A 22,763-nucleotide genomic window follows, 5' to 3' on the forward strand; every position below is an offset into this window, starting at 1 on the left:
TGTGCACCGGCTACCCTCATTACCAGGCAGCCCCCGTCGCAGGGCCCAGCACGGCTGAATTAATTAGCTGAGAGCGTTCCCGCCTGGCTAATTGTGCTGGAGGCCCTGTAGTCACAGCCGATCAGTCCTTCAGCCGGGTAACTCCCAGCTTCTCTGTACCTCGGTTTCCCCAGTCCAGGACTTGGCGTTGGGGGAAGGACCCTGGGACCCCAGGACCCACAGACATGCCTTTTGCTGAGTGAGAGGGGATTCAGAGACGACAGAAGCCCCGCCCTGGCCTGGGGCAGCTGGGGAAACTAAGCCACACGCAGAGGCGCTAGAGCTTGTCAATGGAGGTGTCACAAAATGAGATTGGATCCGGGGACCCACCACAGGGCCTGAGACACCCCTAGCCCCAAGCACAGACGACGGGACAGCAGAGGCTTGCTCCAGCAATTCTGCCATGCTCAGGTGTGTTGTGTGACGGACACCTGTTCCCATTTCCCGGAGGGGGAAACTGAGGTCCATAGATGGCCCGTAACATACTGATTCCAAGGCCTGGCCCCAAAACGACGCACAGAATCAATGAGTCAATCGTGATCGAAGGTTCCTCTCGGGCCTTGGGGTTCCCAGACATCCCTCCAAGCGGTGCCCCTGTCCCTGGGAGGCTCCAGACTCCCTCCAAATTAGCACAAAGCACTCCTGCCACTGGAGCCAACGGCCCCAAACACAGACACGCACCTTTAAGGTTTATGCTCATTTTATTATAAAAAAATACAGGATCCAAAGTCGATTGTGACAGGAGGGGGGGAGGCCCCGTCACCAGCTCCAGGCGTAGTAACGTCGCCCGCCCCGCTGACCCCCTACAAAAGCCCCCCACCCGCCCCACGCCGCTGGGCGCGCCTCGCGCCGCCTCCCTGCGGCTGTACACAATATATATTTATATATAATATATATAAAACACAGAGTCAGGAAAGGCGGGTAGAAATATGAAATCTGTATAAATGCGCTGTTTCCTTCATTAAAGTGTCTTCAGGAAGGGGTTTCTTTCTTAGGGGGTCATGGTATCCTCCACCTTTTGTTTTGTCCTTTTTTTTTTCTTAGAAACATTATCAGGTCACCGAGTCAAGGGACGGGGCGTCACGGACGAGACAGCTTATTGCGCTTATTGCGAAGTGCAGCTTCTACACTAGAAAGTCCACCCCACCCCACCCAACCCCGCCAAAATAAAAGACCCTTGTGAAGGGCTGAGAAAAAAAGAAACTGTCCAGTCCATCTTCAGAAATACATTAAAAATAAGTCACAGTTTATACTTGCTGGCTCTATTTACAGAAACCTAAGGTCTTCTTGGGCTCGGAGAGGACCGTGCGAGGTTGAAGGGACAGGGCGGGGGGTTGTTTGCATTGGCCAAAGTGGTTCCTAAGAAGTGAGGGGCTGTGATTCCCAGGGGAGCATGAGGCTCAACACGCCAGGAGCAAGGGGGATGGGGCTAAAGGGTCTGGGGTCTCCTGGGCCACACTTGGGGGTACCCACCGCTCACCCCTTCCAGCTCAGATTCGCCTGTCCTGGGGCACCAGTGGAGTCCCCGGGGGGCTCCAGCCAGAACTCAACAAGTAGAGTGCAGAGCAGAGAGGAGCGACTGTGTCCCCGGATTCCCTTTCCCCAGGTGGCCAGGGACCCCTCCCCCCCTGCAACAGCAGGGGATAAATTAAATTAAAAACTCAAGTCTTTCTGATCCAACCATGAAAAATACACTAAAAAAAAAAATCGCCAAGAGGTTCTCTGGTGCCCCTGGAGGAGATGGCTTGGCCAGGGGCTGCACCGACACCCCGGCCCCCCAGGCATGGGGTGGGGGACCCTCGGCTGGTCCCCCTACCTGGGGCCTGGGCCTGGAGTGGGTGGGCGGCTCCCTGCCCGCTGGGGCAGCACCAGTCGAGGGAGAAGCAGCGTCTCTATTTGGTCTCAGAGGCAGGGGCTGCGCCGGGTCCAGAGGGCCGAGGTTGGACAGTCCAGCTGGGGCCGTCCAGGTGGGCTGGCATCCTGCAGGACCAGGACTAGGAGCCCAGCAGTGTCCACAGCACCGGGACGGTGCTGAGGAAGAGGTGGCAGCTGCCCAGGCCGCTGCACGAGTTATTGCTGGTGAAGATCGGCTCGGGGGCTTCGTACAGGGTCTCGTCTGGGGGACACGGAAAAGAATGATCGGTGGGCCGCCCGGACCCCCCTCAGCTCCCCAGGTGCCGCCTGGTCTCAGTGGGCTCCTCGTCCCACCAGGCAGGCCCTTCCCACCCTCCTGGGGACGTCTCTGGGCAAAGGAGCTGCAATGTTTGCAGATGGCGACACTGAGGCTCATGCAGATGGGGAAACTGAGGCCTGCCCCAGCCATGGCTGAGAATGGGGGACTCCCTACCTCCCACTCTTCTGACCACTTGCTGCTTAGGTGGGTTTAGGACACAGGGCTGGGGGTCTGGATCCCGCTCGCCCCACTGCGCACTTACTAGTTGGCCGTACATAAACCTTCAGTCGCAGGCAGGGCCTGTCCACAGCATTGGGAGGCGTGGCAGCTGAAAGGGAGAGGATGAGGATTAGAGGCACAGGGGCTCTTGTTGCCCCAGACCTGGGGCTGGACCCTCCTTCCTGTCCCACCTTGGTGACTCAACCCTGACCCCAGGTGGGAATCCACCCATAAAACTCCTAATTATTCGTCAAAGCCCCAGACATAATGCCCCCTGTTTCCCAGCAGTCCTCCTGCACACTTCTCCCTGCCCCTACCTCTTCCCAACCCTACTCCCAGAGCCCGGCGATGTCCGTGTCTTTGTCCTCCTCTGCCCCACCCCAGGACAGGCACAGGGGGAGGTTTGAAAATGATGAATAAAAATGTTTGTTTTCAATTGATCAACAAAAAATTGGGGTAGCCAAATTTTGGGGGAGCCCAAATGGACCGGGCTCAAAATCCCTGCTCTCTGGGTGCCTATGGGCAAGTCACTTCCTCTCTGCACCTCCCCTGGAACACGGTAGGTGCACCCGAAAAGATTATTTTCCATCTGGGAGACAGGGAGAGACAGTTACCCCTAGGAGGGAGGAGCGTTCCCGCTCCACCCGGAGAGGGACCCAGACTGCCCGAGGTCACACAGAAGCAGAAGCCACACTCGGTTCTCCTGCCAAAAATTCTACTGTCATTCTCCCTGCTCCTCGGCCCACTGGAAAAGTGCCCTGGCATGGGGTGGGGGACTCCCTGGTATTGGGGTGTGTCAGGAGGGGAGATAGAAGGAGGCCTGAAGCCAAGTCGGGGCCGGCAGAGAGGACCCATGTGGACAGGAGTGAGAAGGTGTGGGTGCACACGCACACACACATGGAGAGGAGGTCAGGCTGCCCCTGCCAGGCCCAGGGCCCCCGCACGGCCTGGCTCTCGGTGGCCACCACCTTTACCAGCCCCCTGGAAGCCCCCAAGGCTGCAAGATGAAGATAGAAAGCACGTAATAAAAATAACATTCGTCACAGAGATAGGACGAATAATTACAATAATTATCTTTATGAAATTTCTATCTCGGAAAGAAAAATGTAATTTTTCTTATATTACAGGGACTTAATTTAAACACCTCCTTTCCCCCTCCCCCATCCACTTCTTCCCTGAATTAAAAGGGAAAAAGCCAAAGAGAGCAGAGAAGGGAACTGGGGTCTTGCAAGGTTTAATTCCACACAGTGGGAGCTGGGCGTGGAGGCACCCCGGCCCCTTCACGCAGCCCTGGGGTCAGACCCCACCTCGCCCCACCAGCTCCCCAGCAGTCCCCAGATGCTGAGAAACAGGGATTCCCCCACCACGGCATGCCGCTCTCAGAGCCATGGCCCAGGCATCGAGTGCGATGCGACACCCCCATCTTACGGTGGGCAGTGCCTGGGACCTCCGTGTTCCTGGCCAAGGTCATAGTCAAGTGGCTCTCGAACCTGGGCCTGACTCTGCCGTCGGGGGAGGAAAAAGCCAGCTTGGGACCCTGACAGGCAGCAGGAAGGGGCAGCTTTCCCCAACCCCACCCCACTGCCGTTCTGCTGGGGCTAACCAATCTGCAGTTGGAGACCCCACCATTATCAGGGGCTTGGGGTGCTGCGGTGGAAGGGTGGGGGGAGTCCGGGGAGACCCCTACCTAGTTGGGCCTGCGGCTCCTGTAGAACAAAAGATGTTCCTCACACTGTGGCTTCCCCATGCTCCCCACCCCCACTGGGCTCCGGATGCCTCAGTTTCCCCCCTCAGTGAGCTGGGGGGCGGGGGGGGAGCGTTCTCAGTGTTGGGAAACTGAGGCAGGTCCATCGGCTTCCCCAGCCGGAGGCTGAGAGGTCTGGAGACCGAGGTCACACTGGGGTGTGCGTGTGTGTGTGTGTGTGTGTGTGTGGCCTCAGCCTCGCTGGGACCCTCAGGTTTCCCATCTGCAAACAGGGACAATGACACTCCCGGCTTGTTGGGAAGGTGACAACCCTTCACACCCGGGAGATGAGATTGAGATCGTAGCCCTACAGAACTGCATGAGGAGCCCCGCCCCACACCTCACCCAGAAACCACCCTTGCCCTGACCCCGCCCAGAACTGGGACCAGGCCCCGCCCACACTCTCCCCTGGCCACAGGCCCCGCCCCCGGCAAGGCCCTGCCTTCGTCCCACTCCCGGCTGCAGGCCCCGCCCCTCACAGATGTAGTACTCGTGGCCCCGCCCCCTCACGGATGCAGTAGTGCCCTGGCCCCGGCCCCGCCCCCTCACAGATGTAGCGCTCATGGTCCCGCCCCCTCACTGATGTAGTAGGGCCCTGGCCTCGCCCCGCCTACTCACGGCTATAGCAGTACCCGTGGCCCCGCCCACTCACAGATGTAGTAGTACTCGTGGCCCGGCCGGAACTCGAAGCCCAGCGAGAAGGGCGTGAAGAGTTGGAACTTCTCTGAGAACTTGAGCGGGCCCCCGGGCGCGGCCGGCCGGTTGCACTCCCAGCGCTTGAAGCCCCGCTGGCGGTGGTCACAGGACGCGTGGCCCTCGCCGCTGACCATGTACAGCACGTAGCGCTCCATGCGCTCGGCCGGCGGCAGCGGCGCACCGTAGTGCGGGCAGTAGATGTCCAGGTAGTCGTTGATGCTCACCTCCACGGTGTAGCCGCCACCCGGCCCGCCCGCGTGGAACCTGCGAGGCAGGATCGGGGGGCGGGGTCAGCGCGGGGGCGGGGTAGGGGGCGGGGTCAGCGCGAGGAGGTCAGCATGGGGGCGGGGTCACCGTCCCGAGGGGTGCATGCCCCCTCAAGGACAGCTCCAGCTGGGAGCCTGGCACTGCCCCGTCGCCGTGCCTCAGTGTCCCAGGCAGCACCGCAGCAGGGCTGACCGTGGGCCAGCCGGGATCTGGACCCCTCCGTGCGAACGGGCTAGGGGTCCAGACTCCCCCACATCTGCACAAGCCGTTCCCTCCACCCGGAATTCCCTCTCCAGAAACTGCTGTTGAAGGTCCACACCCCCTCCTCCAGGCAGCCCCCCCGCCCACTAGACGCAGCCTGTCCCCTTTCCTTCTGCAGTTCTGCGCCTGCCAAGAACGACCAGGGCATCGCAGAAACACAGGAGGCCGTGGGTGCCTGCTGAGTCCCGCTGAAGCAAGCTCTACCCTCAGTTTCCCTGAAGGGAGCGGGGACTTGGAGTGAAGGACGACTCAGCCCCCCTCCCTCAGCTCCCCGGGTTGCACCCATGCCCAGCACAGAGGCGCCCACCATGCCCATCCCAGGGGACCCTGGCGAGTCCCTGCACCCTCTGCACATCTAGAACCCTGAAACCTCCTGAACCCTGAGAATCCACCAGCCACCTCCCAACCTCGCGGCCACCCCACGGGGTTTCCCTGCTCCCAACACCTCAGCACCCCAGCCTTGGCCCGGGAGGTCCCCCCAGACACAGCTGGGGGTCCCTTCCTCTGGGAAGCCCCCCTGACCCAGCCTCCTCTGCAAGGACGGAGGTCGGCTGAGGGGGGACCTGCACTCCCCTTCCCTCACTGCCTTGGGTGGCTGTGGCAGGAGCCCTCAGATCTCCTGCATGTGATCCCCAGGGTCCCTGTCATGTAAACCAAGGGGGGCATGGTGGGGGGACCTGAGGGGGACTTATTAGCACATAAAAGGCCTAAGCAGGGAGGGATGGGGAGGGCTCCCCATGCTACTCCTGCATCCTCCCCCTGCTCCGGCTGGGGAAACTGAGGCCCAGTGAGGGTGGGTGCAGGCTGCCCTGCTCCCAGCCCCGCCCCTGCCTCTGTGCCCAGCACACCAGCCACCGCCCAGCCTGCAGGAGGGAGCCCGAGTGGCCCCCATGCTGCGTGTACTAATTGGCACAGCAGGCACGTGAGGGGCACCTGATTATCTGCATCAGCCCAGATCCCCCCCCCCCGAGGCCTGAGATGCTGCACTGGGTGGGGCCGAGGGTTCCTGGGTCCCCACATTGAGATGAGGCAGTCTGGAGTTCCTGCCCACTTGTGACTCAGTTTCCCCATCAGTCACCGGGGATCCAGCCCGAAGATTTCAAGAGCAAAGAATTTCAGGGCTGGGAGCCGGAGGCAGTGGTGACCCCCAGCCCTTCCCCTTCCTGTGTTGGATTAGTCCCCACCCCACACCCTGCATCACCCACTGTGGGCCCGGCACAGAGGCAGGGAGGATGATGTGCCACACAGGGAATCTCTGGCGAGAGACTCAGAGGTCGAGGTCCATTTGGGCCTCAAGAGCCTTGTAGTCCTGGGCTCAGATGGATCTGAGCCCAGCTGGGTGTCAGCTTCAACCCTTCTCAAGGCCTCATTTTCCTCTCTGTGCAGTGGGACGGTCCTCGTGGCCCCTGGGAAAGCTCTGGGCATGTACACAGTGGGGACAGGCTGGGACCGGGGCAGGCTCAGACTCAGCCCATCCCTCAGGCTGCCCATCAGCCGGTGGGGCATAGGCGTCTCATTGACCTGCCTCATCCTCCAGCCCCTTGGGCAGGATCGATGTGGAACTCGCTCCAGGCTTTTTGAAAAGTCATTTCGCTTCTTCCCGGCCCCGAGTGGAAGCACCATTGATCAGTCAATCGATGCAGCAGAGGCCCAGCTCCAGCCCAAGGACCTGCCTGCACCCAGGCCACCCTGCCCAGGAGGCCTCCGTGGGGGGAACCAGAGTGGAGGGTCCCAGCCCCCAACCCCTTCAGCCCTCAGTTTCCCCTTTCATCCCTCTGTCCACACCTAGGGATCAACAGCCATCTTGGAAGAGAACTTGAGACAGAAACAGACTCCGACAGTGAGGCCACGGCACCAGCCCTCCCCGCCGGAATTGTGCCCGCCTTCCTGGCTTGAGTCTGACACCACCACGTTCTCTGCTCCCGTCTTCGGTAAAACATTAGAGATCTAGGTGGCCGCTCTGCTGGCTGTGAGGCCAGATGCCCCGGCCCTGCCAGACTCTGGGATCCCCCAAATCCAAGTCGCCTTTCTGCTTGTGAATCAGACTCTGTGACCCACCAGCTCAAAGCCCTCCATCTGCTCCTCACAGTTCAGAATAAAGTCCACACCCTGCCCAGGCCCTATGCAGCCTGGCCACCCCACCCTGATCATCCCAGTCTCCCCAAGGTTCGCTCCCTGCCCTGTTCGCATCCCAGGTCCTTTGCACGTGCTGTTCCAGCCCCCTAAAACACTGTTCCTCCATTTCCTTCCATAGGTCTCAACTCTACATCAGCCCTTTACATGATTTGTGTCTGTCTCCCCAGACCATGAACTTGGCCGCCGCCTCCATCCCTTCCCCCGTAGCCTGCACCAGCCCTGTATACAGTGGCACTCAATGCATGTCTGTTGCTCAAATGGGGGAATTTAAAAGGCCAAGACTCGAGGTCTGTGAGGTGCTAGAGTCATGGGAAGCAAAAAGCAGCCCCTAAGTGTGTGGGGTGGGGGACTGCAAGGCAGGCAGGTCCCAGGGGAACCCCCCTCCAGCTCTGGCTGCCTGAGTGGGCCACTTTTTTCCCTTCTCGTCTCTAAAATAGCGTCAGCCTTGCTGCGTCGGCATTCCAGCTTCCAAGTTGGCAGCTGAGCCAGGGGCGGGCGCCTTGCCCCTGTTCAGGGTGGCGCCTGCTGGGGGGGCGGGGGCCCAACCCAAAAACCCAGCCCGCTGAGAGCGAGACAAAGCCCCCACTTCCTCCATTAGTGAGAAGCCGGGATATGCAAATGCTCCTCTGGGGGAGCCGCAGATAGAGATAGAAATTCTCACTAAGGGGTTAATGACTGATTTGGGATCTCTTCCCAGACAGGGAGAGGGAGCCCCAGCAGCTTTCATCCCTCCAGTTCTCCCCCCACCCGGCACCTTCCCCAGCTCTCCTGGCAGGTGCCAGCATCCACACCTCCAGGCAGCCCTCCTGGCCCCAGGCACAGCCTCGCCCCACCCAGCCTGGGCCACTGGACCCCGCCCACCCATCGCCCCCTCCTGGCAACCACCCGGCCTGCAGCTAATTAGCTCCAATCCGGGGATTGTCAACTCATTAGACACTAATAGCAAAGCAACTAATTAGAAGTCTTGCCCAAAACTGGGGTGGGGATGGGCTGGGCTGCCGTCCCAGACTGGAAACTGAGGCAGGAGTGGGGCAGCCAGGACCCCTGTCGCTGGGCACGTGGGCACCTTCCCACCTGCACCAGGCGGGTCCCTTCCTCTGCCTCTCGGGGCGGGGGTCTGGGCCCATCCCCATCTCTCTAGCAGGGTTAAGAAGGGGGGGGGGACGGCCCAGGCCTACCCGGTGAGCAGACAGACAGGGCCCTGAGGCCCAGCAGGGGGCAGAGCCCTCCGGCCCCTTCTGCCACCCCCAGTGGGGCACAGTGCCCACCCTGGGCTTTTTGAGGGGCCAAAGAGATGTCACCCCCACCTGAGGGATGGCCAGCTTTCCTCCTGCCTGGGAGCTGGGCAGGACCTCCAGGGAAATGAAGGTCCCAAGATACTGCAGGGTCAGCCCCAGAGAGGATGATGGTGGCCTCATGGGTGCAGGAGGGTAAACTGAGGCAGGGGTCCCACAGCCAAAGTGAGAGAGAGAAAAAACAGAACCAGGTCGGGGAGCCAGACTTGCAGGGTCAGCTGCACCTAGGTCTCGGCTGTGGCGGGCGTGGCAGCCCCGTGCAGAATCCAGAGGGTGCAGAGTCCTTGGTCACCCTACCCTCACCCTCCCTACAACACACACCCAGGCTGTGTCTGACGCTCTGAGGCCAGCCCCAGGTGGGGACACCAGGGGCTGTGGCCGACTTCCCAGTGGTCTTGCAGAGTGAGTCACTCTTGCTCAGGGCCATGGCAGCTTTGCCTGTGGAGTGGGGGCCCCCAACCCACAGGGCGGGCAGACCAGGGGTGTGCAAGGCGGCGGGGCAGGGTGGGCGAGGGGGCGGCTTGGCCCAGGCCATAGAATGAGGCCCTTTGAAGCCCAGGTCCATGGGTCACATGGTGAGACCAAGGTGCAGCAGCTGAGCCCTCCCCAGCCAGGCTCCCACAGCACCCCAGTGTGGGAGCAGTCGCGGGGACCGGCCCCCCAGGGCTGGCTGGGCCAAGGAGTTCAAACGTCTGGGTGAGGTTAGAACAAAAATCCCGCCGGCTTGTCTGCTCCTCTGCCGAGTGAGCGTTCCGCCCTGTGTCTGGGATGCGGCAGCCCGGCGGGGGACAGGGACAGGCGGCAGCTCTGCCTCTCTCCCCGGCACAGCCCACTGGATAAAGCCAGGCCGTCCCTCAGGACCCACAGCCAAGAGAGAAAATCCTCCATGAGCAACGGCTCTGGGGCCAGGCTGGGCCGCGGCACGGTTCCTAAGGAGGAGGGAAGGGGGTGCTGTCACGGCGACCACGCGGCCCCAGGGCCTGGGATCCCTAAGGGGCCTGGCTCAGTGTGGAGGGACAGACCAACAACGGAAACCACCTGCCCGACAAAAGTGCCACCTCGCAGACCCCACTGATGCACCTGCCACCCAAGAGCAACCTTCCACCTCCACCATGACCCCGAGGACCCCTGCAGGATCCCCTGCAGCCCACCCCCCAGCCCCCAGCCCCACAGACGGTGGGAGGTCGAATCCCACTGTGTTAATAACAGGAAGGCCTGGGCCTCCTATCACAGCCCAGGAAGCCCAGAGATGGGGAGAGACAGAGACACAGAGACACAGAGATGCAGAGACCCCCGTGCATCAGCTGGAACATGACCTGGAACACCTGGGGGCCGGCCTAAGACTGGGCACACCAGCTACCAAAGGCCCTTTCTCTCCAGCACAGGAGCTGCCTCAGTTTCCCTCTCTGTGCGGGGGCAACTGAGCCCACTGGGTCCCGCTCATGCCTTGCCTTGTTCACATCATGCCGAGCTGCCAACCCACCGGGCCTGCGTGGGGCCGAGTCACCCCAGTTGGCAGAGCAGGCGCAGGTGAATTGCTCCAAACAGCAAAGCCGCCCACCAGACGTCATGCCCCGGTCTCCCAGACCCCTGAGTCCAAGCCCGGGTGCCCCACAGCCTCCCGGCCCCCTGCCTCAGGCCCTGAATCCCCCAGGCCCACCCCCTCGCTTCCCACGCCCCCCCCCAAAGCTGAGCGGCCAAGATTCTCTCACACAAAACAAAAAACCCTCATGCGGCAAAACACAGCGTAGCCCCCTTCAAAGCTGGTTCCCCCAGAGGCCAAGGGAGGCCAGCAGAGCCACAGACCCCAGGTCACCTCTGCCACGGCAGAGACTCCTCCCTTGGGGACCAGACCCTGCCCACATCGCCATTTTCCTACCTGGGAGCTGAAGAGGGGAGCCTGGCCGCTGCCCACATCGGAGCGCAATCGGGTCCTTGGGGACCCGGGGAGGGCAGCTGCTGCCAGAGCTGCCCGGTGGGTGCGGGCACCAACTCCAGCGACCCCGACCCTGGTCAGCACAGGGTCCACAGGCGCTGAGGGTTCCTACTCAGGAGTGGGGACTCCCAGGGACAGCAAGCGCCCTGTGTCATGCCTGCTCTGAGCCTCCAGGGCCTGTCTGCACACGGGAGGGACCTGCCCTGTCCCCAGGGAAGGAGGAGAGGGAGGGCCAGCATGGAGTCATCAGTGTGGACTGTTCTGGGGCTGCGGCTGCTCCCAGAGGGCAGGTCCTGACACCGCAGGAGCTGCCCCCATACATACACACTTGCACGGCCACAGACATGCATCCCGTGCAGACGTGCACACACGTATGCACTCCATGCATGGACATGACACGCATGCACCTCACACGCAGACATGCATGTGGGCCTCAGAGACCACAGACGTTCCATGCACAGGCATGCTCGTGCAGATGTGGGTGCACCAGCGACACGGGCACGCTCACACGCACACAGGTGCACTCCACGCATCACACACATGCTCGTGCAAACACGCCAGAGCCAGGGCCGCTGGGCGCATAGTAGACTCGTGATACCACGCCACATGCAGACATGCATGTGTACCCCAGACACACACTTCCTAGGTCTCCCCAGGACACCCCTGTGTCGTGCACAAAACACGCAGCCACACGCACGGCCATAACCCGCAGCCCGACATGACTCCCGGGCACATCTGCACCCCCCCCCCCAGCGACAGCACACAGGAGCAGCCGTGCAGGTGCGCAAAAAATGCCGTGGCCTGGCCAAGTCCAAACCAACAGCCCCCCAGCCCAGTCCAGCCCGCCTGGGGACAGGCCCGGAGATGCCCAGCGGCCAGCTCTGGGGCACCCAGCCCAGGCAGGGCGGGTTGAACCCACCAGGATCGTCAGCCCGTGCCAGTGCTGGGGCTAGTGGGGCCGCACCGTATCTCGGCCGGAGGACGCGGGTGCAGGGCTCCCTCAGCGACATCCGCCAACTGCGTGTGCGCAGGAGATGCACTTCACAGCAGGGACAATATGATTCGGGAAACACAGCCATGTCCTTGTCACCTCTTGCGGGGTCCAGGCTGGCTGGGCGGGAGGGGTAGCCGGGCTCGCTGCAACGCTGCCCCTACCCGTGGGTTCCTGACCCAAGCCCACCAGTCCCGCCAGTGCTCACCCTGCCTGTCAGACCTGTGGGCCTTTTGTGTGTGTCCCCCGCTCAGACTCAGGGTCCCTTTGTCCCCCACACGCCTCCTCCACCGGCGTTTCTGCCTGGACCCCATGCTGGTCTCTCCCAGCCAGCCCAGGCTCACACCTCAGGCCTGGCCGCCAGCACCGCACCTCTCCCCAGGCCGGTTTCCCCACCACTGGGTCCCCATGGACACGGAGGCCCAAAACCACCCCCTTTGCCAGGCCAGACACCCTCCTCACCCAGGCACAGCTGCCAGCCTGGCTAACTCAGGACACCAAATCTCCAGAGGGCTGTAGAGCCACTCCTGCCATGGAGCCACCCAACCTCGGCGATGAAGCCCGAACGCCTGGCGGGTCTGGGCCCTGGGTCCCACTGCAGGGTGTCGGGTGCCATCACTAGCACCCTGGACACCTCATGCCGGAGACAGAGAGGAGGAGGGGAGGCCCTGGCACTGCCCAGGTCTGCTCTGCAGCCCAGCAAGGCCATGTCCTCGGGCAGTGGTCCGAGCCAGGCTGTCACGTCAGACACAGAGCAACAGGAGGTGGCCAAGTGGCCAGCCCAAGCCAGGCACTGGGGAGGCCACCTCTGTCCCCTGGGTGAGGGTCCTGCCCACAGCCTGCAGCCCCGCGGCAGGTGAGACAGCAGGGTGGCCCTGCAGACCCCTTCCCTCCCTGTTCCCGGCTCCTTGTTTGGTGTTTGCTAGAACAAAGGACAGGCCATGCCGGGACAGGAGATTCCGGAGCTGAAACCAAAAACTTGGGCCGGGGAAGCGCTGCCCGCTGGGCTCCCCGCGTGGCCAGCAACAGGGAAGAGCCTTAATCAAACCCACATGTGACCAGCACAGCAGGCGGCACGGGGATAGGCTCCTCGGTGGCCCAGCGGTCCCTCAGAGGCCCGGGGTCCCTGCCCTCGGGCCCCCGGGTCCTGACCCCACAGCCGGGCAGCAGTCAGGGTTGGGTCTGCCCACTGTCCCCACCCCCACAGCGGAACACGGGCCGCCCTTGTCCCAGAGCCTGCCTCAAAGACGGCCCTTTATGCAACTTTCTGCCTGGAGATCGGGGACAGCAGGAGACAGCAGGGGACAGGGAGGGATGCTGGGATCCGGAGGGCAGCTTGGCCGGCACAGGAAGTAGCTAGAAAACGGGGAGAAAATGACCAGTGATGGCAGAGGAGGAGGGAGACCAGCTCGGCCCCCTCATGTGCAGCCCAGCCAGACGGCAAGAGCCTGAGTGCCAGGGCTGACCACCGAGCCCCAGGACCCCAAAGCCCTGTCTCCCATGGGACCCCCCAGCCTGCTCTGGCCTCGGGGACCCCAGAATGGCCCAGAGTGCTCTGCCGATGTCCAGGATGTGGTCAGTCCCCAGTAAACTTTTCTCACCCTGACTATCCAGGGCTTCTGCCACCCCCCAGATTATGCCCAGTGCCCGGCACAGACCTGACCCAAAACACGGCGAACTGTGCAGCAGGCGGGTGGGGCACCTTGGCCCAGAGTGGGAGGCTGGGTGCCAGGTCACCTAGGTCCCTTCCCCAAGGCTCCCCCCTCGCTATGACCTTGAGACAGTCACTCATCCCCTTTGCGCCTCAGTTTCCCGGTCAGCGCCAGGAGGACAGACGAGGACACTACCCCAATGCACCTCCCAAGACTGACCCCATCCCCTTGGGCCACCCAGTCTCCCTACAAAGCTGGACCCAACAGCCCCCTGGAGTGGACAGTGGACGCAGACGCTAGGTCCAGAGGGAGGACCATTCCAACTTCCCCAAGTTTATCTGGGGACCCACCAGCAGGATGCATCCACAGACCCTTTGCCCCAAGGGCCACGGCCCCCACCCCGGCAGGCAGCTCAGTGTCAAGGTCCTCGGGGATCCCCACCAAACTGCGCAACCGACGGGGGTCCCCGGAGAGGCCGGTGGAGCAGGGGGTCCCCCAAGTCCAAGCATGGAACTTCGCGGCTGCCTGGCTTCTGAGGGTGCCGGAGGGGTTGCCGGAACTCCAGTAGACGTTGGCGCTCTGGGGAATGCGGGACGCGAGTCCCCCAGGTCTGCGGGGCAGTGGGGCGCCCTGGTGGGAGATGCGCGAACAGGGGCGAGTCCCCCGAACTCCGGGGGGCCGCAACTCCCTGGGGGGCTCCCGAGGGAAGCTGCGACCCCGCTCCGGAGGCAGCGCGCGCAGGGGCGCCCCGAGCCCGAGCGGGGGCCGGCGCGGCGTGGGGGGGCGTCCGAGGGTCCCGCGGCGCCCCTGCCGCGGCCGCGCTCACCTGGGGTTGCTGCGGTTCCAGTAGACGGCGTAGCGGTCCGAGTTGGCGCGGGCGGCGTCCTCGGCGCGCGCGAAGGGCGGCGGCGGCGGCAGCGGCAGCAGCAGCAGCAGCAGCGGCAGCAGCGGGCGCTGCGCGGGCGCCATGGCCCCGGTCCGGCCGCGCTCGCGCTCCCGCCGCCGCCTGCCAGCCGTCTCCGCCGCCGCCGAGCGGGCGGGCGCGGGGCGGGCGGGAGGAGGGCGCGGCGGCGCTTGGAGATCCCCGGCCGCCCCCGCCTCCGCGCGCGCGACCTCGGGCGCCGGGAAGTCAGGCGGCGGCGGGGCGGGGCGCCGGGGTCGCCCCGGGCGCGGGACCCGGCCGCGCGGACTCTCTCGGAGCGCGGGCCGCCGCCGCCGCGCCCGCCGGGGAGGGGCCGGGGCTCCGGCCTTTGTCCCGCCCGAACGCAGGGAGGGCCGCGGGCGCCCCCTCCCGCCGTGCCCCGGCCGCGCGGGGGCTGGGCGGGGGTCTCTAGCCTTCGCCGCGGCCCCCGGCCTGGCCGCGCCTCGCAGATCGGTCCCCCAGTCTGGCTGCCGGGTCCCCGGGGTCCTGCCCCGGCGACCCCAACTCCGCGCGACCCCCACCAGCGCGGGTGCGTGCGCCCGCCCTCCGGTCTCAAAGGGGCTGGGGGCGCAAGGCCTCCACCGCCTCCCTGCACTCCCCCGGAGCCACGCCGCGAGGCCTGCCTTTGCAGGACGACTGACCCCGTCCCGGCTCCCCGATTCCAACGTGATCTGCTGCAGGGACACAAAACCCAGACACAAAAGTCCTTCGTCAGGCCCAGCCGCCTCCCAGCCTGAGCTCCCCGCTGGCCCCAGGTTAAGTTTTGGAGTCTGGCTGAACAAAGTACGAAGCAGGGCTGTGGCTGCCTCCCTGGGGGCCCTTGGGGAGTCACTACCCATCTCTGGAGGCCCTTGCTGAGCCTGTTTTGTTCTCTGGAAGAGCAGTCCCTACCTCATCCCTAAGGGTGCCGGGTGCATAGTAGGTGGCCCAGTGCATGCCAAGTCTGACCAGAGTGAGATCCAACTGGACAGCAAATAAGTCAACATGCAGGAATCCAACAGGCGGGGGAGGATGGGAAACATTCCCCGCAGAGGGCATCGCTCAAGCAAAGGCCCAGTGCTGGACCTGTGCAGGGAACACAGAACCACCTCTCCTCCTAGGAGGCTGACCACAGGCAAGGCACTGGGGCCTGTGCTCCATGTATGCTCTTATGCACACTTAGCTTGTGAAGGGTACGCTGTCACCAAGTGTTGGCTGCTGGACACAGCCAGTGCTGCCCAGCCAAGTTCTACTCTCTGGGGACAGAAGGAACCCCAGTTTCGGATCCAGGCCCTCTTGGACTGGAAGGTCCCCAAGTGAGGGATCATCGAAACTCCTTGCGGGGACCGTGAGAGCCCAGAGGTTGGTAAACTAGCCTGTGCCCCAGCAAGCAGAATCGGAAATGGACCCAGCACAGCCACACACCTCTAATATGAGCGTGTCACATGTCCCGTGTGCAGCCTCCTTCCCCACAGGGCCACACCACTCGACCTTTGCCGTCTGTACCCTGCCTGGAAGTCCTTCCCTCTGTCTCTTCCCATTAAAGTCCATTCCACCCTGTGCCCCACCCTCCCTGCCAGGACCAGTCCTCAATGCTGTCTGCCATGCAGGGGGATCAGCATGATGTTCTGGGTGCTCTGGGCTCAAGATCTTGTCTCCTGACCTGGCCACAGATGCCCCAGTTTGAAGGCCCAGGCCAGGCTCAGGTGGACCCTCAGTGGAGGGTGGCAACCCGCCCCAAGAGGTGGCTGGGCAGACCCAGGAGGCTCACGGTCACCTGCCAGGGCCTTTGGACAGAGGCTCTGGGCACACCGGAGTGAGGGCCTGGGGTTCCAGCCACATAGGGCTCCTGTGGCCCAGGGAGGCAGGAGAGCTTCCCGGGCATCTCGGTCTGGTCTGGCTCTTTGGGGAGCAAAGGGGTCAGCCCCTCCCGGAGGGGAGCACAGGATATGGGGCCACCAGCGTGGGCTCTCCGTGTGTCCGGCCCAGCCCCAGCATCCCGCTGGGGGAGGATGGGAGTTCTGGAAGCTTCCCCTGTCCTGGGACAAGAACCCCCCCCCCCCACTTGATGGGACCTCAGAGGTTGCGAGGGGTGGGCTGGGCAGGGTGTCTTTTCTCTCAAACCACACAGGCCCTGGACCTGCCCAGGTGGGAGCTGGAAGGGCACCCAGGCCGAGGGGACCACCTCAGCAAAGGCCTGGCTGGGCAGCTCATTTGCATGCAGGGGCCACCGAGTCGGGAGCCGCGGCTGCTGCCACCACTGAGCGGATTTGAGCAGAAGCTCCGTTTTCCTTCTGTTCTTGTCTCTCCCTCAAGGTCAGAGCCCAAGCAGGGACAGGAACAAAGGCAGCTCGTCCCCCATTCAACCTCCCCGTGCCCGCGTGCCCGCCGGCCTCTCCGAGAGGAAGGGGCCGAGGAAGGGAAGGCAGGGCAGGGCAGGGTGGCCCGAGGCCCAGCCCCAGGCAAGGCTGCTCTAGGGAGCCCCTGCCCTGCCACGGGCCACTGTGGGTACCCGAGAAGCCCTGTCCCCTCCAGTGTGGGGGGCCATTCCAGCCTCCAGGCTTAGCCGGTGGGGATCGTTGAGGCCACGGGGGTCACGCTGGAATAAGCTTCCTTTGGAGTCAAGGGTTGGAGGTCAGGCTCACTCTAGGGACAGGGGTTGCTCAGGATCAGGGGTTATCCAGGGTTGGCTGTCAGCCCCAGGCCCGGACCCAGGGCAGGGTCTTTGGTGGGGGTCTGCCCTGGACTCGGGGAGGGGTCTTTTCTGTCTGGCCCTGGCTTGCGCCCAGTACCCGGCCCTGTCTCCCACCACCTGCATGCGCCTCTGCAGCCCACAGGGCAAGGCTGTGGGGCTCGGGATCAGGTCCACAGCCCCTCAACCATCAAAGGCCACCTCGCCATGGAGAAAGCTAAAAATATGCAGGAAGAAATTTCTCATTACAGAATAAATTGGACCAAATCCGCTGCCTACTCCGACTCAAATGGTTTTCAGAAGTCCCATCTTGGCCAGACGGGGACCGGGCGCTAGGGGGTCACAGGGTTGGGGGGCACATGGGGTTCTAGGCAGGTTGCTCCACTCCTGGTGGGAGCCCCAACCCACTACCTGCATCCCTCTCCCACCTGCGGAGGGGGACCCAGTCCCGCGGTCGAGCAGGGTTTCCCCTGGGCTTTAGGTCCTTGTCCTTGAAAATAAAACTGTGTTCTTTTCTCTTGCTGGTAAGTTAAAATGCCCATTTCCCTGTGCACCAGGCCCCTGAAACCTCAGCTTGGACCCCAAGATCATGGCAACCCCCATGGTCTGGCCACTAAGGGACCAACCACACCCCTCCCTCACCCTCCTGCCTCTCTGCTACACCCCCAGCTCCAGGTGCTGATACAGATATGAGCTCCAGTGTCCAGACACCAGCAGTGTCCACAACTCCCCACCCACATGGTGCCACGCAGGCACCACCAGCTCTGCCAGTGACCGAGGTACAGGATTTCACGTTTTATCGTGTTTTAATGAAGTATATGTAAGTAGCCGCACGTGACCTCCTATCCACAGCAAAGCTCTTGGTGTCTCAGTGCCTTGCTCGCCCCAGACGTGGACAGCGTAGGCCCAAGGCCCCTACGGAGGAGAAAACAGGGCACGGGTCCGACCTTGGTGACCCCAGGGAGGGGCACAGCGCCCTCAAGTGCAGTCCCCTGGGCGAGCATAATGAGCCGTGTCCCTGGGACACCCTGGTGCTAGGGCCAGAGCCCTGTCCCCAACTCCCCAGGAGCCAGCTGCCCACACCAGCCGAGCTCCAGCTGCGCCCTAAGGACCCCAGCGTGTCCAGCCTATGGGACCGCTGCACACCGTCCACCTGTCCCCACTTCCCAGATGGAGAAGCTGGAGCCCCACAGCCAGTGAACCAGGACCCCTGCCTGGACCCCGGGCCACGGGGTCTATTTGCTCTTATCCAGTGGCACGTGGGGGAGGGTGCCGTGTGCATATCCTGCGAGGCTGTGTCCATCCCATACATGTGACCATCCGTGTTGTGTGTCCTGTGTCTGGGTGGTTGGGTTTTGTGCCTGTACACATGGGTTTGAGTGCCTGAGGTGGAGTCGCCGGGAGTCCCCTTCTGTGCTCCCATGCAAGTGCGCGCGCGCGCACACACACACACACACACATGCGGAAGGCCAGCTGGGATCTGGGGCCTTTCATCTCGCGCTGACAGGCCCCTGTCTGGCTTTTAGCCTCCGAGAACTCCCAGCTAATAGTGCATTAACCTTGGCGGGGGCTGCCAATTACTCCCGCTAACACTGGGGGTGCAGGCTTGAGAGACCAGCCCTGACAGGCCGAGGGGAAAGGAAGAGGCAGGCGGAGCCCCCTCTCTCTGCTGAGGGGGGTGGGGGGGAGAGCAGCCTGTTCCGGCTCCGGATGGTGGAGGAGTACGGGTCTCTCCTGACCTCATTAGAGTAATTAACGCGCCTTTTGAAGCTGGAGAAATCGCTCAGAGCTGTGGGAGGGGGCCGCAGATCACAGGGCGGGCCGAGATGGTGTCTTCACGCCTGTGAAAAGCCTGTCCCAGTGGGTCGGACAGAGAGACAGAGACCGACCAAGAGACACAAGCTGTTGAGGAACAGATGGACAGATACAACCAGGGTTCAGAGGCAGAGACAGGCCCACAGGGACAGATAGGGAAACAGCAGCCAGAGCCTGAAGGCAGGGTGCAGCTGGCCTGCCCCAGGCCCAAGCACAGCCCTCCCTGCCGTCTGGGGCCTCCGCCCTCACTTTGGGGGCTGCTCCTAAGGACCAGGCAGGGGGCAGACGGTCAGAGAAGACTTCCTGGAGGAAGCAGCAGCAGTTGAGGATGCAGCAGGCAGGGATAGGGGTTCTGGAGGGGAAATGTGAGGCGCTTGAGGGAGGCCGCTGGGGATGAGGACAGTGGATCCCGACTGGAGTGGGGCCAGCCCTGGCGATGGACAGGGACTCAGGCTGGAGTCTGCAGGGTCAAGGTCCTGGGGGGCAGCAGGCCCTGCCCATCCCGTGGTGGGTATGGGGCAAGGTGGGGCTCAGGAGGATGTGCGGGGAATGGACCCCGGGTGGGACCTATTTCCCCAACTGGCCCGGGTTTGGCCCCTGGGGAGAAACCTGGGGGAGTCAGAGGAAGTTGGGTGGTACAAGGTTGCCACCTATCGGCCGCTCCGCCTTATGACAGGGCGGTGGTGGCTCGGCCAGCTGGCGTGGGGGAAACTCCAGCCACGGTGGCCACCGGCCTCCCCTAGGCCTCTCCAAGGCCAAACTCACAGGGGGAGGGAGTGACAGGCCAGAGCTGAACTCTGCCCAGACCCAGGAGCCTGCAGGAAGAACATGCCCACAGGGAAACCAATGCAGCGCCTTGCCCAGGGTGGAAGCTCTCCTCTTAGCCTCCCCAGGAGGCGGATTGGGGGGGCTCAGGCTCTAGGGAACTCGAGCCCCCTACACCACAGCTCTGGGGCTCCTCTGGAAGCTCCCTGAAGGGTGCCAGTGGAGTGACGAGGGATCCCTGAGGGCATGGCCCTTGACCCCCAGGCTGAAGAGGTGCAGAAGAGGGAGCCCCAGAGCAAGGGCTTTGATGGATGAATAGGAATTCTCTCTAGGCCCAGAGGAACCGAGTGGCACAGCCTTGTCCCAGGAGGCTGGAAATGGATCCTCCTCCCTTTTCTGCCTACCATGTGAGATTCCTCACCTGGCCCTCTAGACAGCTGGAGAAGCCCAGGTTGCTCACAGATGGGGAAAGTGAGGCCAGCTTGAGCCCTGCTCTGCCATCTACCTACATGGGCTGGGGCAGGACGCCTGGGTCTAGACGCAGCAGGGGGCCCACGCCAGCTACAGAAACAGTGCTATGTTTACTGTTCCCAGCCCAGCGGGAAGGCACTCCCAGACAGGCCTCTCGGGCCCCCTGCCCACAGGGGACAGAGAGCGGCACAAGTCACGGTCCAGCAAGGGGGCCTCAGAGCCCTGGGCAGCGGCTGTTGGGGCCCCTCGGGCTTCTACCACCTGGAATGCTGGCCAGGCCTAGGCGGCATCGGGGAGGCCAGGCTGTGCTGTCCAGGCAGAGAGGATCAGGGAAGGCAGACAGGCGGGTGGTGGCACAGGTTCCAGCAGAAGCACTCAGGCTGGCACTTGGTGAGGCACCCGGGCCAGCAGGAGGACAGGCGGGACGTGCTGGACACTGAGGTGGGTCCCATCTTTTGTCCATCCCCCAGGGCCACTGGAAATGCCGCCTCCCCACCTCAGTATCTGCAAGGCAGGAAGAAAGGGATGAGAAGTGAGGCATGGTGACGGCCCACCCGCTGGACAGAGGCAGCTGGGGCGTATCCACCTCAAACGGGGCAGGCAGGGGTGCTCTGCCCACAGGAGGGGATAGCCCGTTTGGACCCCTGCAGCCCACCAGGGTCTGCTTCCCTTGTCTGCTCACCCTGCCCAGCTGTTTGCCTCAAGTGAAGGGGCCTCCCAGCCAAGAGGTAGAATAGGCCATGGAAATGTTCCCAGGCTGGTGTCTGACCTTAGGGTGCCCTACCTGTTCCCTGGTCCTGCCACCCCCAGCAAGTCGAGGTCCCCACAGCAGCCACACTGGAGCACACAGGCCTGTCACCCCCTGCTTAGGACCCTGCTGAGGCTGACACCTGCTCTGCGCCCCAGGCTCTCCCTCATCCAGCCGTGCTGCTGTCTGGCCTGCTGTTCCCTCTACCTGGAACAACCTTCCAGAAGCTGGTCCCAGTAACACCACTAGAAGATTCTCCGTGATCCTCCTCCCCTTGACAGGGTCCCACAGTCAGTTCCCCACCTCTGACCTAGCTAAACCTTGACCATCAAGGTGGGACCGGGAGCACATGCCCGTTACCCCAAATGCTGCGGCCTCTTCCTCATTTTAAAGCAGGAAATGGAGGCTAAGAGAGACCAAGCGGTGCCCAAGACGATTGTGGCCCACAACCATCTGCTGCGATTACACTGATGACCCTGACCCTGCTGTTCCTGTAGCCCAACCGCCCACCAAGAGGCCCCTGGGGGCCCGGAGGGCTGCGCACCATCTCAGATTCCTGGTCTCAAAGACCGTCTCCTCGTCACTGTCCATCGAGGCCATCTCGGTGGGGTCCTCGGTGTTGGCCAGGAGGCCGTACCTCCTCCGCTGCGGCTTCTTCAACCTGGAAGCAGGTCCGGGCACACTCAGCAGCTCCTCCCTGTACCCCCTGCCCCACCCTCCTTCCCCAGGACCCCAGGACCCTGCTGCAAATCTCCCTGGTCTAGTTGTGTCTGTTTCTTTTACATCAAAATCGCTATGACAATTACTAATTGCTCAGGTGGCAGTGGGGTAGGTGGATCCTCTGCAGGTCCTCCCCTCGCCCTGAGCCGTGACCCCAGCAAGACGGTGCTGACGTCACCCCATAGTACTGATGCAAACACAGAGTCTGGGGATTTGTAGCGTCAGCCGAGTGCAGGACCCGCTTGGGCCCAGCCCTGCCCACCAGGGTGTGCGGGAGAAGGGAACTCCGCACCAAGGGCCTCTTGAAAAGCGCCTGGACTTTGCCAGAGTGGTGACAGGAAGGGACACGGTCGTCAGTGTGTGATCAAGGCCCTTCCAAAGGGCGCCCAAGAACCTCAAAATGGGGCAGGCAATTAAGGGCCCAGGGATTCGGGCCGTGGCCAGGGAAGGCGGGCGGCCCGAGGAGCGAGGGGGGACGCCGGGCGGCAGGGCCAGAGTCATGGGCAGAGAGCGGCAGCCCCCAAGGGTCGTGCGGGGCGGAGGTGCGAAGGCAGAAACAGGACCCCGGGGTCGGGGGCGTGTCGGGACATCTGTGGGTCCCCGGGCCCGGCACGCTCCGGTCTCGGCTGTTCCGCCGGGGAAATGGGCAGCAGCAGCCCCGCGGCGCAAGCGAAACCACGCCCGAACCAGGCGGGACTCCGGCCCCGACCCGACAGCCACCTTGGCCTAAGGCGGGGGCGCTTTACGTGACCGCCCGCACCGCCCGACCACGTGATGACGTCCACAAAGCGTCGGACACGCCCACTCCGGAGAGGAGAGGTGGGGCCCGCGGCCCGGCACGTGACGAACGAACGCGCGCGGATTGGCCGCGGCTGGTGACGCACCTGAAGGCCCGGATGAGGAAGTAAAGTGCGGCCAGGCCGCACAAGCCCGTCAGCACGTAGAAGGAGCGCAGTAGCGGCGAGCCCGGCGGCCCCGGGGGGCGCGCGTGCGTGCTGTTGTGCGGCGCGCCTGGCTGGCTCCCGTTCGTCACGGCGGGCGGCGGCGAGAGTGCAGCCTGCGCGGGGCGCGGCGCCGGGGACACAGCCGCCCCAAGCCCGCGCACCAGCAGGAGCGCCGGCGGCAGCAGCAGTAGCAGCAGCAGCGCCGGGAGCGGCCGCGGCACCACGCGCGGCCCCATAGCCCGGCGGAAGCGGTGGCGGTGCCCCGCCCCTACGCACGGCTGTCACTCAGGCGTGCGGG

At 63.5% G+C, this 22,763-nt stretch overlaps 3 protein-coding genes across 4 annotated transcripts in view; all 3 read right to left on the minus strand.

The window, feature by feature from the left end:
* The window catches only part of GPX4 (glutathione peroxidase 4), a 169,321-nt gene that overhangs the window by 11,388 nt on the left and 135,170 nt on the right, over positions 1-22,763 (minus strand). The window lies entirely within an intron of this gene.
* Positions 1,251-14,378, minus strand: EFNA2 (ephrin A2). Its single transcript, XM_069456508.1, has 4 exons — positions 14,236-14,378; positions 4,828-5,135; positions 2,475-2,540; positions 1,251-2,155 (listed from the first exon to the last, which is right to left on the minus strand). The coding sequence occupies exons 1-4, from the start codon at positions 14,376-14,378 to the stop codon at positions 2,034-2,036; spliced, it is 639 nt and encodes a 212-aa protein (XP_069312609.1). The 3' UTR covers positions 1,251-2,033.
* On the minus strand, positions 20,206-22,704 carry FAM174C (family with sequence similarity 174 member C). The gene is made up of 3 exons (XM_069456518.1): positions 22,406-22,704; positions 21,346-21,462; positions 20,206-20,557 (listed from the first exon to the last, which is right to left on the minus strand). Coding segments are annotated over exons 1-3 (414 nt in total). The 5' UTR covers positions 22,702-22,704; the 3' UTR covers positions 20,206-20,556.

The sequence above is a fragment of the Eulemur rufifrons genome, chromosome 2 (assembly GCF_041146395.1).
Source record: "Eulemur rufifrons isolate Redbay chromosome 2, OSU_ERuf_1, whole genome shotgun sequence".
In the NCBI taxonomy this organism is placed as follows: domain Eukaryota; kingdom Metazoa; phylum Chordata; class Mammalia; order Primates; family Lemuridae; genus Eulemur; species Eulemur rufifrons.